The sequence below is a fragment of the Moschus berezovskii genome, chromosome 7 (genome assembly GCF_049115385.1).
Source record: "Moschus berezovskii isolate FMDL1 chromosome 7, NW_MosBer_1.0, whole genome shotgun sequence".
In the NCBI taxonomy this organism is placed as follows: domain Eukaryota; kingdom Metazoa; phylum Chordata; class Mammalia; order Artiodactyla; family Moschidae; genus Moschus; species Moschus berezovskii.
The window spans coordinates 30,433,284-30,449,494 of NC_142466.1; the positions used below are offsets into that span (position 1 = coordinate 30,433,284).

A 16,211-nucleotide genomic window follows, 5' to 3' on the forward strand; every position below is an offset into this window, starting at 1 on the left:
GTGGGATTCTCCAGGCAAGAACACTGGAGTGGGTTATCATTCCCTCCTCCAGGGGATTTCCCAACCCAGGGATCGAATCCGGGTTTCCTGCATTGCAGGCAGATTCGTTCCCATCTGAGCCATCAGAGAAGCCCAAACTGGGCCTTAAATGTGTACAATTCAAGTGTCTGGATGGCATGATCACTTTCTCTGCACAGTTCTGTCCATCTGTTTTCTCTTCCCATTGTTACCTACCAGAAAGTCTCATAAAAACAGATAGCACTGAAACATGTATATTAGCATATGTGAAATAGATCACCAGTCCAGGTTCGATGCATGAGACAGGGTGCTCAGGGCCAGTGCCCTGGGATGACGCTGAGAGATGGGATGGGGAGGGATGTGGGAATGGGGTTCAGGATGGGGAACACATGTACAGCCATGGCTGATTCATGTCCATGTATGGCAAAAACCACTACAATATTGTAAAGTAATTAGCCTCCAATTAAAATAAGTTAATTTAAAATGAAAAAAAAAAAAAAAAAAGACAGATGGTGGACCAGAGGGCCTAATGTCACAGAGAAAGAGTGCCTATTGTAAGCAGTGCATGTTGCTGAGTATGAGGGCATAACAAGAAGCACAAGGCAGAGGCTCCAATCCCAGCTCTTTCAAGTGCTGGCAGGTTACTGGAAAGAAAAACCATCTACGTCAGAGGTAGCATGATTCCATAGCAGATCTTCTAAGCAAACAGATCCACATTTTCAGTGGGTTTGGGAAAGGAAGAGAACTCTGAGTTGGAAGGTCAAGGAGGATGTGGAACTTGTTCTGGGTACTAAGGAATAAAGAGAATTCTTTGAGAGTGGGGTGTGTACATGATGCTCTTTCCCTGCATCACTGTGCTGTGGAATTAAAGGGTGTTTTTTAAGTGGTGGGAACATTTTCCCCTGACTCATTTGTGGGACTTGGCCAGGTCTTGCGATCATTGGCCTCCATTTGTGAACTGTGGATGAACGGGGTTAGGGTTGGGTCATGGCCTTGGACCAGAGTAAAATTAACTGGCTCATAATGTGATTGAACTAATGACCTTGGCCTCATTACCACTATGTTTTAACCAGTTGAGTCAATCAAATGTTGCAGAAAGGGTAATCAAGGTATCTTTCAGAAAGCAATGCAGATGACAGTAAGCATAGGAGTGGAATCAAAGCCAGGTTTCTTGCCTTATGACGTGTGTCCCTCTTTATCCTTGAGGTTTTACACTTGTTTCTGCATCTAATGAAAATACTGTGGACAAAACAAAAAGGACACTGACTTTCCTGTGTTAGCATTTTTGACATGAGGCAATTTGTAGTCATTTTCTTGCACAGTGTCAGACTGTTTTTGTGGGGCAAAATCTGTTTAAGCAACAATGGTGTTTCTAATTTTAGGTATGTAGCGTCCTATGCATTTACTGATGGTGCCTTTCTCTTCTTATTTCAAGTCTGAACAACCCAGTCCTGCCAGCTCCAGCTCCAGCTCCAGCTTCACACCATCCCAGACCAGGCAACAAGGTATCCACATCTCCCAGACCAGCTCGGAAACATTTTTTCTCATAAAACATCTTAATGACTTGATTTATGGCCTATTTTCTACTGTTTTATTATTTGAATGATAACTTGGCTTTTATGCAGTTGTATTTATTTCCCCTAGGAATGCACTTGAGTATTGTTCTGATGTATGAGGCCAGCCTCTAGAAATTCCCCTTTTTCCAGTCCCTGCCATCAGAGTCCCATTTTACAAAAGGATTATAGACACAGCCCATTCCAGGGAGTTCCCAAAGGAAATACAATAGCGAAAGCTAGACTTGAGAGGCTTTGACAGAGAGAAATAGGATTTTAGTCCCCCTCCTGGACATCTTTCATTTTATTATTTTTCTACAGATTAATAGACTTTTTTCTGTGGTGAGTGTTAATTTTCTGTCTTTAGAATATATTTTCTTCTACTCAAACTCAAAATAAATTTAGTAAAAAAAATTTTAACTGAAACATTAAATATATGTTCCATTTTTCATGTGTGGAAACTCTATAAACAGGCCCATTTTTCAATTTTTTTTTTAAACAGGGAAACTGAGATTATATCAAGAAATAATCTGTTTCTGGGCATCACATTGCACATTACCTTTTTTGATTGACCACATTGAATTCCTGATGGCCTTGCATGTTTTGAAAAGGATTAAATTGTTGTGTGCGTTTAGGCTAAGGCTAAGCTTCCAGGAAAAAATAAAAGACACTGTTCATTTTGGCTGTTTAGAGTTCTTGTTCCACTGACTTCCCAAGATAAAAGCCCATTACAAAAGCAGAGAAATTTGGAGTTTGCAGAATGTGAGATTACACAGAGTCAACACTTATTTTAGAAGTAAGGCAATGATAGCTCAGATAGTCCTATCACAGATTTGCCTTTAGGAATTGGCTAATCTAGGATGAAAGTGCCTCTCTCACCCTCTCCATTGTCCTTACAATCTCTTCTGTTAAGATTAGAAATATCTATTTTGATTTCATTACATTTATAGAAGTGTGATGAAAATAAGCCACATTAATCCTTTTTTCTGTGAATTTAATTTTTTTTTTTTTTACATTCTAGAATAAAATTAGTTCTGCCTTGACGTTTCTCTCCCATCTAATACTGGATACTGTTTTGAATGTTCTGGGCTCTGATTTATTACATGGTCTTATTTAGGTAAATTCATGCCAGTATTTTGCCAGGAAATTCTTAAAAAGTAAAATAAAATTGCCTATACAAAATTGTTGCAATAAGACCTTGTGTCCAAGATCAATATGAAGATCAGAAATAGGACATTGCACCATGGAATTGAAATACTTTATAATCTGAACTTGACTGAAATGCTTGCTTGACCTGAAATTGACCTTGAAATAAAAGGAACAGCTAAACCTTAATAGATCAAAAACTACCACACAAAGGCCGCCTTGCTAAGAACAAGTTACAACCATGGTGATTTATTAGTCTCAACTTTTCAATACATGGATTAACCTAACAAAACATTCAATTTACTAACAGATCTTTCTGTTTCTTTTTAGGTGTGATTTTTCTTAGGGAAGAAAAATGCATAGGGAAAAAAATCCTAGGAAATAGAGATTTTCTAAAGAACGTTTTGGGGCATGTATTATGAAAGCAGTAGTGTTTTGGCAGAGGTTGCATTCCAGAAACTACCAGATTTATCATGTAAATTGTATAACTGTATCTGATGACGGTAATTTTTAAGCAGTGTTCTGTGCTGGTGAGCTATCCGCCCGTGCTGGCTATGGCTAAATGTATTTGATTGCCTGTGGTTCATTGTCTTTGCTCAGGTCCTTTAAGGTCTATAATGAAAGATCTGCATTCTGATGACAACGAAGAGGAATCAGATGAAGCAGAGGATAATGACAATGACTCCGAAATGGAGAGACCTGTAAACAGAGGGGGCAGCCGAAGTCGCAGGTGAGTGTCTTGGTAGAGGTGAGGTTCCCTGGGATGGAATCATACCTTTTCACTGGATCTAAGAGTATAACCACAGCAAAAATGCGAAACACCAAAAACAATGGCAAATAAATAGTCACATTCATTTCTTTCAAGTATTTTGAATTTGTTTTATTTGTATTAAAGTATAGTTGACTTGCTATATTATGTTGGTTTCAGGTGTTCAGCATAGAAATTCGATAGTATAGTGTATATGTGCTTTTTACCTGGAGGGTGCTTACTTTATACTGTTGTGTTAGTTTCTGCTTACAACAACACAAATTAGCCGTAACTCTCTCTCTTATATATATAAAACCCCTCCCTTTTGAACCTCGATCCCACCCACTCCTCCCACCTCTCTTCGGTCATCACAGAGTGCCAGACTGGGCTTCCTGTGTCATGCAGCAGCTTCCCACTAACTATCTAACACCCCCGTGCTGTGTCCACAGGTCAGTTTACTGTGTCTGCATCTTTATTCCTGCCCTGCATATAGGTTCATCAGTACCATCTTTCCAGACTCCACATACAGATGTTAATACACAGTATTTGTATATAATATATACTATTTTTATAGATTATACGCTATACAAAGTTTAAGTTGGGGCACCTTGGCATGCTTACACTCACTGTTCCCCAGGGAACTATTTATCCCTTGTTCTCAGAAAGGAGAGGTTTTTCCTCTATAAATTTTACAGAGAAAAAGTCCTATTGGAAGCTTTTGCTCTTCAAAGTAAATGCCAGGGTGGCAGGACTGGCTGCTGAAATGAACTCTGCTTTCATTTGAAGAATTTGTGTAGCTTCGTTGCTGTAGGTATTCATAACTCCGAATTTGAGGAAATGAGTTAGCTGTTTGTAGTTAGAAATGCATGATTGATTTCAATGAATTATGTGTGACCTAATTAAAACTAGGATCACCTGTGTGTTTTCCAGACACTAAATTTCTTTTAAGTGTGCTGACTGTTACTTAAGTAGCTTTAATGTGGCGAGGCATACTTATGCATTGAAAAGATGCTAATTCATGTCACTTATAATTAATAGCCAACTTAAAATTGCCTCGAGGATTTTATTTATCATGAGCAAAACAAATATCTGTGCTTACTTTAATGGGTTTTGAGTAGGAAAAAATATGAATCTATTTGAACTTAAAATCCAATTACATTGATAATATGTTGCATAAAGTCTTTTCCCATTATCCATTACTGGGTAGCAGGCCCTAAAATTCCCAAAAATGATGTGATCTTAACCCAAACTAGACAGACCATATGTTTGCTAATTGGTAATTCCTTCGTGTCCTTGGAGAAGAGTCTCCTTAGAATATATACCCTGTCCCATCTCTCAAAGGTTCTTCCTTATGACTGTACTTAATTCCTTTTTCTCTACTCGTCTCCCAAAATTGCCCATCTGTATTCCTTTTAAATAAGAGAGACATAAGGAACCTTATGGTCTTGGCCTTATAATGTTTCCCTTTACAAGTCTTTAATCTGACAAGAAGGAAACTGATGGGGCAAACAAAAAACCTAGAAATGAACTGACACTCGTAGGTGAGGAGCATCTTTATAACAATCGAAATCCTGACCACTGACTGCTTTTACATTTAGCTGGTGAAAAAATGCATAACCAGTTTAGACATCTCCCAACTTACTATTAGTATGTGATGGGCTGTAGCCTGTCCCCTCTTGCCTTGTCCCCTGGGTCAACATGGGTCAGATCATACATGTTTGTGAGTTGACTGATGTGTGACGCATGTTTGCAAGGCTCTCCCTCCCTCCTGACATATGCTGTTGGCACAGCCCCCGCCTGGGTAACATTTGATCTTCATTGCACTTGTGAAGTCTCAACTGTTTAATCAGTTTAAATACTCAGCCTTCCACTTCAGTCAAGATGCATTTTAAAGCAGCGCTTCAACTGAACACTTCATTAATGTAATTTAGTTAAGAAAAACAAGTTCCATCAGTTTTTCCCTAAAAGGATGTCCCAGTGTATCCTTTTCATTTCCTATCTTGCATCTTGTCTATCTGAATGTATTATAGGGCTGGAATGTGAGCGACAGAAAAACTATCCTGATTTCTAAAGCATTTTCTGTTTCTGAGAAGAATATTGTATTAGGTTACTATATAACCGAAAAGAGGGTAGCAAACGCTGAAGGACATTTCTAAAAGAGTGCATGCATTCAGCAGAGTAAATAAAGAAATATCTCCTCGCTGAAAGAAAATTCTATTTTGAATGGAAAGAAAAAAAAAAAAACGAGGAGGTGATATTTGTATTGTCTTTCATTGTTGAAAGACACTGTATTTTTCTAAAGCAGTTTTCCCAAACACGCTGTCTTTTAATGTTCTGTGGTGTATTTCCAGGGAATTGTATCGGAACTAGGGTCAACTTTGCATCATGACATATTGGAAACGATTGGTGATGGGTCTGTCATGTTGAGCGTCACACCTCCCACCCTCAGATGCCACCCTGAACTGTCAGTCATGCAGGGCCACGGTCCACATTCTTCTTAGCAGTTAATTCCATTCCTGCACCCTGTCTTTTAGCCGTACTTGTAAAATTTTCACCTGAAACAGGCAGAGGAAAAGGAAGGGGGGAAAGGGTAGTAACCTGTGAACTGTCTGATTTTGCTGAACTTCCAGCTTGGGTGGACATGCTTATGACATAGGTGGATGGATCTGGAACAGGGAGATAAATGAATAAATGAAAGCAGCAAAATATACCGGCTGAGTACCAGGGCTGTGAGTCACATGGCTTGGGTTTGAATCCTAGAACCAGCACTCTTACCTCTGTGACCCTATGTGAGTGATCCAGTTTGTCTCAGTTTCCTTATCTATGAAACGGAGATTATTAAATGAGAAGTAGCAAGTCAAACGTTTAACCCCTTTCTAGATACAAAGTAAACACCAGCACGTAGTAGCAATTGTATGAGCTAAAACAAGTTCCTGATGATTAATGTTTGGATGCCTTGCTCTCTACCCCTAATTCTTTGGATATTTCAAGAATTGTCTGTAAAGCTGCAACTGACTTCTCTGTTTCTTTTCAGAGTTAGCTTAAGTGATGGCAGTGATAGTGAAAGCAGTTCTGCTTCCTCACCCTTACATCATGAACCCCCGCCACCCTTATTAAAAACCAACAACAACCAGGTAAGCTTCTGGGTCTGCTCTTCTCACGATTCTACGGAACTCAAAGTATGCCAGGCTTTTTACCCCTTAAATTTTAAACAAAGTCCCTCTTGACAGCAAATAACTGGGAATCTGCAACCTTAGGACTAAACACATAGGGTAAAAGTACTTGAGTTGTCACAAAAGTATGACATTGGATGAGTTAATTAAATGTTAATAGATGCAGGACAGGATGGTGACAAAAAGTGTTGCCCATTTACTTCCGATTTCTGTATATTTTCCCCTTGTCAATTGGGAAGAATATGACCTTTGGAGCTAGTATAAAGCCTGATTCTCTGTTTTACTGATTTATAGTTATTTATTGGTACACATTTTTTAAATTTAGCCTCAGTTTTCCCATCTGTAAATGGGAATATTAATATCTACATTACTGGCTACTGGGAGGGTGACAAAAAAGTATGTGTAAAGAACATGAAGCATGGTTCATACCTCTTGGCAAACATTTGATGATATATGGTTAGTATATGTGCTCTGCCTCTGTGCTTATCCAGGAAAAAAGGATTGTCACTTGGGATTATAAGGAATCATTTATAAAATAGAGAGTAAACAATGGTCATTATCACTGTTGTTATAAATCCAGCTAAAGGAAAGCTTATTAATTTGATAATCAGAGTAAAGAATATAGTTATTTGGATAGGTCTAGGCAGAGCTTGCAAAGCTGTGATGAAGAGCTTTTGTTAGATGAATGATTATTTTAAACACTTGCTAAAATAAGCTGTTATCAAGTATTGTAAAAAAAAAAAACCTCATTGTACATTGGGTTAATTCTCTATTACCATGTTATTCTTTTTTCCTTATTTAGACAGATTCCACGAGACCTCACAATAATTGCTTAATTCAAGTTACCATATGAGTGTTAACTTGAAAATGTGGTTTGTAAAATTATTCTATTTCACAGGTGTCCTACCTGTTGTTTTAAATGGCCTTGTCCTTGAAATTTGTGATCTTTCTTTTATGGGGAAAATGTGATTTTTATAGCTGAAGACTTTTTCATTTCAAATTTCATATAAAGCAAAAATCTCTTAAAATTTAAAATTCCTCATTTGATTGATCTACAACTTAAAGCCTCCATTATTAAGTAGGATAATATCAGTGTTCTTTATCTCACCAGTTACAGTTCAACTGCAGTTTCTTTGTGTCCTGCATGTGACTGCAGTCCCAATCTCATCATCCATTACAGACTGGCTTGCAAGGAGTTGTACTTTCTTCTTCCTTATCCTAACTCCCCACAGTCCATATGTCTCCCCACCTCCAGGGCCAGCCATACCCATGACCCAGCCAGCTGTCACCTCAAGTGTGGCTGCCCAGTACTGCAAAGTCAAGCATGTCAGGGGAAAGTGAGGACCACGGGCATAACCATCATTGCCAGTCAGCTGGGCCTAGGCTGACTGACTAGATAACTTGGAGGATTCTTTTGTAAGTGTGTGCTTCAGTATTAGCTGTCAATAGATTAGCATTTGGACCTTGAATATATTTTTATATCCAATTTCAACCTATGTAGGCCTCATTTCTGCTTCCAGTGGGTGGTGTATTGGAACTAGGATTCTTCCTGGGTGGTGATGGTGGCCTTGGCAGGGCCAGGAGCGCAGGGCATTATCGGATGTGCTTTTGTGCCCTGAGTGGTCTCCTTCAGCATTGTTCCCAGGTGGAGTGAAGACTCTGCTTGCTAAATAAATGCAGCTTCAACAAGCCACCATCTTGCCTTGCAGACAGAACTGCCCCAGTCTCTTCCTGGACCTGCTGCTGTCTTGACCTGGCCCTAGTTTCAGGGAAAGGTTTAGATTCTTTGTCAGACTTCTTTTTTATTGACTGTCTGGCAGAATGAAAAAAAGCAAAACAAAATTGAAATGGTACCATCTATCTAGAAAGGGTAAAAATTGCTTTATCTGATTAAATAGCATACCACTGGTTTCTTGGCATATGTTTATTTGACAAATGTAGCTTCACACATGTGAGTCATCAATCTGTCAGGAATACTCAGTTATATGTCACTTTCTCCATATACCTATAAGCATAATAAGGAGGTCCATATGCTTTCACTTTTGACTAGTTTAGGGTAGGAAATATATGTACCCCAAGGGTGCTTTCCTTGGACCTGTGTCTTAGAACTGGAGTGTGTTTAGTCTTGTGTGTGTGTGTGAGTGAGTGTGATAGTGATGATGATGAGATGATCTGAAATTTCACATGAAATAAGTGAAAACAAACCAGGAAGGCCAAACTGTGAAATGGGCAGACTCTTGAGTCTTCTTCTTTCATATCCCTTGACTCTCTCTCTCTCTCTCTGTAGGTTGATAATAGTCTCAAAGTTTCTGTAAATTACCAAGCAAAGCTATGGTTTCCTTACCTTTTCTCAATTTTCTAGGGACTGGGGAAGAGAGAAAGTGCTCATTGAGTCAGATATTTCTAATTCTTGGGAAAAAAGTGAAGAAAGAGAGCGCCATATGTCAACAAAGCAAGTAATTAACCTGAGTATTGTTAGGAGCTACTAGTGATCGTTAACATCAAAGACCCAGTGGTAGGGAATCCATCTGCTGAATAATTGAGTTGTCAGTCCTCACAAAAGAATACAGAAAAATAATAATCTTGAAAATCTGATTCTCAAGCCACATCCTCAGATTAAGAATAGAAGTGCAACTCATCATAGTTCTATTTTCAGAGACTATCACTTGCATACTTGTTGCCTCTCAGCAGTCTGGGTGGCTATTTCTTCTCCCTACAGCTTAATAGAGAAGAATAATGCTGTGCCATTTTAAGCAAAGTTTTTTTGTTTTTTTTTTTAACTTCAAACTTCTTCATGTGAATTTCAAACAAAATCAAAATTCTAGATCCTTTTTTGTCTGAAAGTATTGAAGGGGAGGGAGGAGCGGGAGGGGCCTCAATGGAAGGAAGCGATCCATCGGACCCAAGTTAATATTCAGAATATCGTAAATCACCTATCAACCTGCGAGGCGTGTTGAATGAAATAAAAGAGTCCATCCAGTTAAACTGGTTTGAAATTGGCCTGTGGAAGACAAGGTGCCATATTTTTCTATTCTGGAGTCGTTTCCTTAAAGATAAGAAATGGTCATAAATAAAACAATTGTCTTCAGCATGGATCAGCTCTCAGAATGAGGTTTTGACAAAGCTGTTTATTTTGGAGCAGGGAGAGATCAAAGCAGGAAGATTAACTGAGCCCTCTCTGGGCAGTCACTCAGTAACTCGAGGCGGATCACTGACACCCGGGGCTTTTGTTCCTGCCTCTGCAGCTTCAGAAGAAAGAAACCAGGATTTCAGTGTCGTTGGGCCTCCTGTGCCGCCGCACTTATGGAATGTGTAGGGTGGGATTTCAGAGCCCTGCGTGTTCTATTTTCTGCTTTGACGAGAAGGTGGTGGAACTCTCTCAACCTAGTTCACAACTCTTTGTGCCCCATAGAGAGTTCCCGGTCACCTGGTCCCCAGAGAACAATGACTTGGGGCAGGGAATGGTGGGGTACTCCGGGGAAGGATATGATGGGAACAAAATCCAGTTTTCTAACGCACACGGCAGGCAGACAGGGGCTGTTTTTTTCCTCGCCTGCATTCAGAGCAGAACGGCTCTGCTTGGCCCAGCCCTGTATCTGAGTTGGCGAGGAGTGCCATCTACTGACCTACTTACTCCTAGGTCTCCGTGCGAACGAACGTTCCCTTGAGGTCTCATTTCCAGCCAAAATAGAGAAGGGAATTCTGAATGTAGTGGGGGTGTTTGGTTTCCTTTACTAAAAGCTATTGCTTTGCCTCTGCGATTAAGTAATTTCCCTGTGTTGCCAGAAGTATTATGTTTGAAATTAGCCTGGTCACGTTGGTCATCTGGTATCTTAATCTTAAAAACGAAGGAAGAAAGGCGATTCTCAGGCAAGATGCTCTAGGAGCTCACTTCTTGGGATTTTCTAGGCTAGAGTACTGGAGTGGCTTGCCATTGCCTTCTCCATCTTATACATTTTACTAAATTCAAATGAATATGTATTCCTTTTGAGAAATATTTGGTCTTTTCTAGAATGTCATCCTCAGCAAGTAAAGTGCTTATTAGCAGTAGAAAATTTCATGGCTAAATGGGAACCTGGATGCTCCCTTGCTCCTAGCTCTCATTTTATTTGTCTCATTTTTGTCAAAGTTCAAAAAACATTGAATGATAGGGCTGGTACCTGAACTTGGGTTTCTGAACCCAATCAATGCTCTCTCCACAACTTAAATTACAAAATAAATGTGGACTCATTTTAAAAATCTTCTGTGCATTTTGGAAGTGGTAGACCTTTGAACAGAACTGTGAGACTTGTGTGTGTGTGTGTGCACTAAAGCAGAGTAAACTTCTTCAGTATCTCCTTTATTGGCATTTTCTTCCTCAATATTAGCTTCAGATTGTAACTCATTTGATAATGAGACTATAATGAAAAAGACAAATTACCTTTGCCTTTTTGTTTTTATATGTCTGTAAACACTCATCAATAATTTCAGTGGTTCTCACCATTTTAAGCATAATTCTCAATTTTGAAAATTCTAATTAATCAACTGTGCTTATTAAGTAATAATGTATTTCTCCTTTTTATTAATTAGAAATGTAACTCCCCACTGTCTGAACAGTATGCAAAACTGCTGTTCATAACCTAAGCTATAATTGGTTCAGGGCAAAGGAAAGGCACTGGGTATTTTATCATGGGTAAACACATTATTTCTTAGAATACAGAAAATGGTCCTGGCTCTTTATTTCTTGAGTAGGAGGATTCCAAGTTGGGAGCAGCCAGTATGGCAGCCACCTTCACTTCCAAACCTTCCTCAGTTTAGTAGACAGGAGTACTTTTTAGAATCTGAGAGGCAGGTACTAGAAAGGGTATTTGAGTGTTTGTCTTATCATCCTTATTGCACTGAGCACAGGTAGTCATATTGAAACAACAGGATGAATAAGAAAAATTTCTTGCCAGAGGGGACTGTAATGTACTACAACTCAGCTGCTGTGCATATGTGTGGGAGTGTTGTCACTAAAGAGAAGCAGCCTTGGAAGCTTAGATCAATATCCTTATCGTCACTTTTTTTTTTTAAGTTCTATTGCCCTGACTCAGCATTTCAGATATAAGTAGTTTATTTTCCCAGAGAAAGTCAGATTAGAGGAGAAGAAATAAAATGTGAGGAGGAAAAATGCTCTTTGGAAAGTGATGTTATTATGCATTTCATTCATGTTGCCTTTGTTTATGTGCTAGGTTAGCCAAGCAGTGCTCACAATCAAATTTTAACTGTGTTCTCTTTGATCCCTAGATTCTTGAAGTGAAAAGTCCAATAAAGCAAAGCAAATCAGATAAGCAAATAAAGAATGGTGAATGTGACAAGGTAGGTTTCTAGTCTGTTACCGTGAGTAACGTAGCACTGACATTCTTCTGTTTCTTTGTGTTTCCCTTGATCATTCTTGCTAGTTCTTATTTCATTTTCTTCATCAGAAGGGCCTGAAATCCCCAAATGACAGGCACTTCTTCCCAGTGCTTTGTAGTTTATTTTCCAAGTCTTGTTTACATCTCCAGTAAACAAGATAAACTTGGCCTTTTGCTATCCATGATTGCCAAGGGATTTCGGGCACATGGAATTAGGAGGTGAGAGAGTTGTGGTGGAGGTGGTGGGTTAAGGAATCTCAGACTTAAGTGAGCAGGACATCTGATCCCAGTGCAGTGTGTTTTCCCCTAGTGTGCAATCACGCAGCCAAAATCTAACTTCAAGGGTTGTTGGGGGTTTGTGTCCTGTTGTAAGCAGGGTCCTCACATGCTTTGCAGGATTGGGGTAGGCCTGGATAATGCTTCACAAACCTTTATTTGCTTTCATTGCAAATGACACAAAGAATACCCAGGCATTTATGCTAACAAAGACACGAGTCTGAGCACATGAAGATGCACCTCTGCCTTTTCAGGGGAACTCTTGACAAGCCAGATGCTAATTTGGATAGTGACCTCTATTTTTCGTAAGACTTTCTTCTGTCCTGTTACTTGCTGTTCATTGGCCATGTTAGATATGACCAGGAGAGGTGTTTTTTTTCCCCTCCAATTTGCCCTAATTACATAATTAGTAATGTGCATTGATACTTCCATGTTCACACTTAGAAACATTATCACTAAGAAAAAAGCCTAGGATGGAAGAATAATTGAGAAAAAGAATATGTACTGTGATAATACGCTTAAGCTCACGATTTTTCATTGAATTCCCTTTCTCTCTTTAGAGGCATTGCTGGGATGTTCACTTGGATCTTACTGAGAGCAAATAAGTTCACAAATTGCCCTTTTTTGTAAAAAAGCTGCCTTGAAAAAGTACTAGTTGGCCAAAGGAGAGTTGGTCTGCAAAGGCCTTGGGCAGTGCATCCACACAGCTTAGGGTAGAAGGTAGAATGTGCAACCTCTAACCACCTCTGGTATGTTCTTACTTGTTTGTCCTTTTATTTTTGAACTGCTTCCTAAATGCTTGTTGTTGGGGGCATACCCTTCTCTTTCAGGCATACCTCGATGAACTGGTAGAGCTTCACAGAAGGCTGATGACGTTGAGGGAAAGACACATTCTGCAGCAGGTGAGGAAGGCTTCTGAACACCATCTTTTCCAGAAGCCTCGAGGTCTGGTTTGTCTTGCACTGGTGTGACAGCACCTGGAGGCCACACTGGTCACATGCTCTCTGGGCCAGTGCTACCTGCAGAGTATATGGGTAGGGGGCTTATTTCCAAGGCTACCTGGACATCTGCTTTGGGGCTTCCTTAGTGCCGCGGACAATGAAAATGGGGCACTTGGGGAAGTAACGATGCTGCAATATACTGATCTCAAGCTGTCTGATGCTATCATGTGGGCTGACAGAGGGGATGGGAGGAATGCAGAAACCTTTGGGGCCAGGCTTCTGGTTTCATGGGAAAACAGTGATAAGAACTGCAGTCAAGTGCTGTAAACATTTGTGATTCAATTTAGTAACCTTTGCCAATGCTATTCTAAGGAAAATAAATATTTTCCTCTTTGTCTTATCTTGTTTAACATACATTCTATTATTATGAACTCAACTGTGGAATCCTTGTAGAGTGGGGACATTTCTATTAGTACAATTTGATGTTTTGAGAAGGAGGGTGGTTTTTAGTTTTCATTGGTTACAGTATGTGTGCCCATTACATCAAAAATTAAAGATAAAATAATTTCTCATTAACACTCAAAGTGGAGGTTGTGTTCTAAATTCCAGGGTAGGTTTGTAGATTATTTTGCTGCTTGAATTTGTTTTTAGAGACTGCTTTCAAATGACTTGATGTTAGTACTTAATCTACCCCAGCTGTGTGTATATGTGTGTATGTGTTTAATATTTAATGGCTGATGGTCACATTTATATTCTGTGTACATTTTTGGGTAAATCTATAAATACATACTCTCAAACTTTCCAAGTGCCCTGATTGGTCTGATAAGCTTTTTAAACCTTCTAGAGTTTCAAAGTTGAACAGAAGACTACAGACCTATAATTCTTAATTGAGGATAAGTTGCATTTCTTGCATGTCTATCTAAGTGTGTAAGAGGTCAGGGAGCAGGATCTGAGTGGCTTGCTCTAAGACATATCCTAGTATATTGAGAGTATTTTTCTTCAATTTTTTTCTGTACAACTGAAAATTAGTCAGTTAGCCTGCCACTTGGCAATTATTTGGGGCCCATTGCCTGAATGGTGATGGTAAATCTATTTAGCTGATTTTCCCATTTTTTCCTGAGCACCAGCTCTGAACCACTGTGGAAAAGCTGTCTAATAAAGCTATTATTGCACAAATTGGACCTAAATAGTGTCTCACAGAAGAGCAAGATAGATGTTTGGGCAGCGTTGGGACCCCCTTCTCACCGAAAGCCAGCCAGTGAATTGAAGGTACTAGGCCATTGGGCAGGATCTTACCATGGGGTGTCATTGGCATTCCCAATTTCACATTGCCCTTTATTTTGACCTTTGAAAGCATTGTGAGGGAAGGTGGCTTAACTGGAGAGTTTCATGGAAGTGGATTATTTTAGCATTCTAGAGGGAGAGAGTGATATCTATGAATTTTTAACCTGGCATAAAGGCACTCCAGGGCCCACCGCGTTTCAACCTAATTGCATTCCCAGGCCCGTTGAAAGCTCTCAGGCTTTGGCCTTTTGCCTTGTAATGCAGCTGAGGCTTGTGATTATGATACCATGATGCATGTCCTGTCACGGTTTACTGCTTAATTAATTCCTATTGTAAAGCAGAGCCCTATTGAGCACTGATGTTTTTCTCCACCTTGAGCGCTGCTCATCCTGTGGACTGCATTCCACAGGGCCTACGTCTTCTCTGCCATGCAGACCACAGCACCTGAGACAGGATTTCCAGTGGGCCGGGATCCCATCCCAGTTCTTTTCCTATGAAAGGCATCCTATCAGAAAATCTGGCCTGACATTTTTATTTGGCTCACAAAAAGTGGTTTATCTCTTTTTTAGTCTGGGGTCATGCAGTGCTGGCACCCGGCATCTAGGTTAATGAACAGAAAGCATTGGATCAAGAGAGGCTGTGTTCTTAAGGCCCTTTTCCATCAGGTAAAAATGTAGTACAGTGGACACAGTCAAAACCAGAGATGTTAGTATCTTGGACTGACTAATAATTTCATTCTTCTTTAAAGCACATGTTTAACATTTATTTGGAAAGGGAGATTGAACACTTCTAAACTCTCTTGCAGCTCCAGCTCTGAGTCTGGGCTTGCATCCTCATCAGGAGGAAAAAAATAACCTCTGAGGAAAACCAGGGCTTCCTTAGAGGCTGGTTCAGCAGTTTAGGTAACAGCTATTATACTGAGAATTTTCTTTAGGGAGATGGGGAATAAATGGTATGGCAGAGTGTTATAACAGTGGAGAACTCTCCCTGAGAAGTGTTTTGCCGAAAGTGATCTTCTCCACCCTGGAGAATCTCCTGTTGTATTTTAGAATTCCTTGAAGACTGGAGCCTGATGGCCCACCTCCTAACCCCAATAGGGCACATGTCGCAGCCATAGAGGGGCTTCCCTGTCCGCACAACAGGGGCCATTCTGCAGGAAGACCTAGCTCTCCCCAGCCCTGACTCCCCTCCACACAGAAGCAAATCTAGTTCATGACTTCTCACTCAGTGAAGAGGCTGTTTGGGTGAAAAGAAACCTTTTAGAATGTGTGTGTGTGTGTGTTCAGTCGCTCAGTTGTGTCTGACTTTTTGCGACTTTCTGGACTGTAGACCGCCAGGCTCCTCTGTCCATGGGATTCTCCAGGCAAGAATGCTGGAATGGGTTACCATTCTCTTCTCCAGGGGATCTTCCCAACCCTGGATCAAACTCATGTCTCTTGCTTTGCAGGCATATTCTTTACTGCTGAGCCATCAGGGAAGCCTATATACATACATACATATATATATATGTATTTATGCAAATATATGTAAAATCAGACTACAAAAATTTATTACCTTTTTATAATTTTTTATGACTTTTATAACCAGGGTTGGGGGAAGAAGCCATAGACTTAAACAAGTAGATCTTACCCCTTAAAAAAAGAAAAAAGAAAACCTGCATAGTACCCCCTCCAAAGCTGATGTGGCAGGAGATAATC

The 16,211-nt window shown here is 39.9% G+C and overlaps 1 protein-coding gene across 2 annotated transcripts in view; it reads left to right on the forward strand.

Moving 5' to 3' along the window:
• MLLT3 (MLLT3 super elongation complex subunit) overlaps positions 1 to 16,211 on the forward strand; it is a 301,232-nt gene that overhangs the window by 275,257 nt on the left and 9,764 nt on the right. For both annotated transcript variants that reach the window (XM_055428156.2, XM_055428157.2), the window contains exons 6-10: positions 1,454 to 1,523; positions 3,318 to 3,447; positions 6,500 to 6,599; positions 11,904 to 11,975; positions 13,120 to 13,191. In XM_055428156.2, coding sequence (XP_055284131.2) covers positions 1,454 to 1,523; positions 3,318 to 3,447; positions 6,500 to 6,599; positions 11,904 to 11,975; positions 13,120 to 13,191 — 444 coding nt within the window. The remainder of the gene's footprint in view (positions 1 to 1,453; positions 1,524 to 3,317; positions 3,448 to 6,499; positions 6,600 to 11,903; positions 11,976 to 13,119; positions 13,192 to 16,211) is intronic.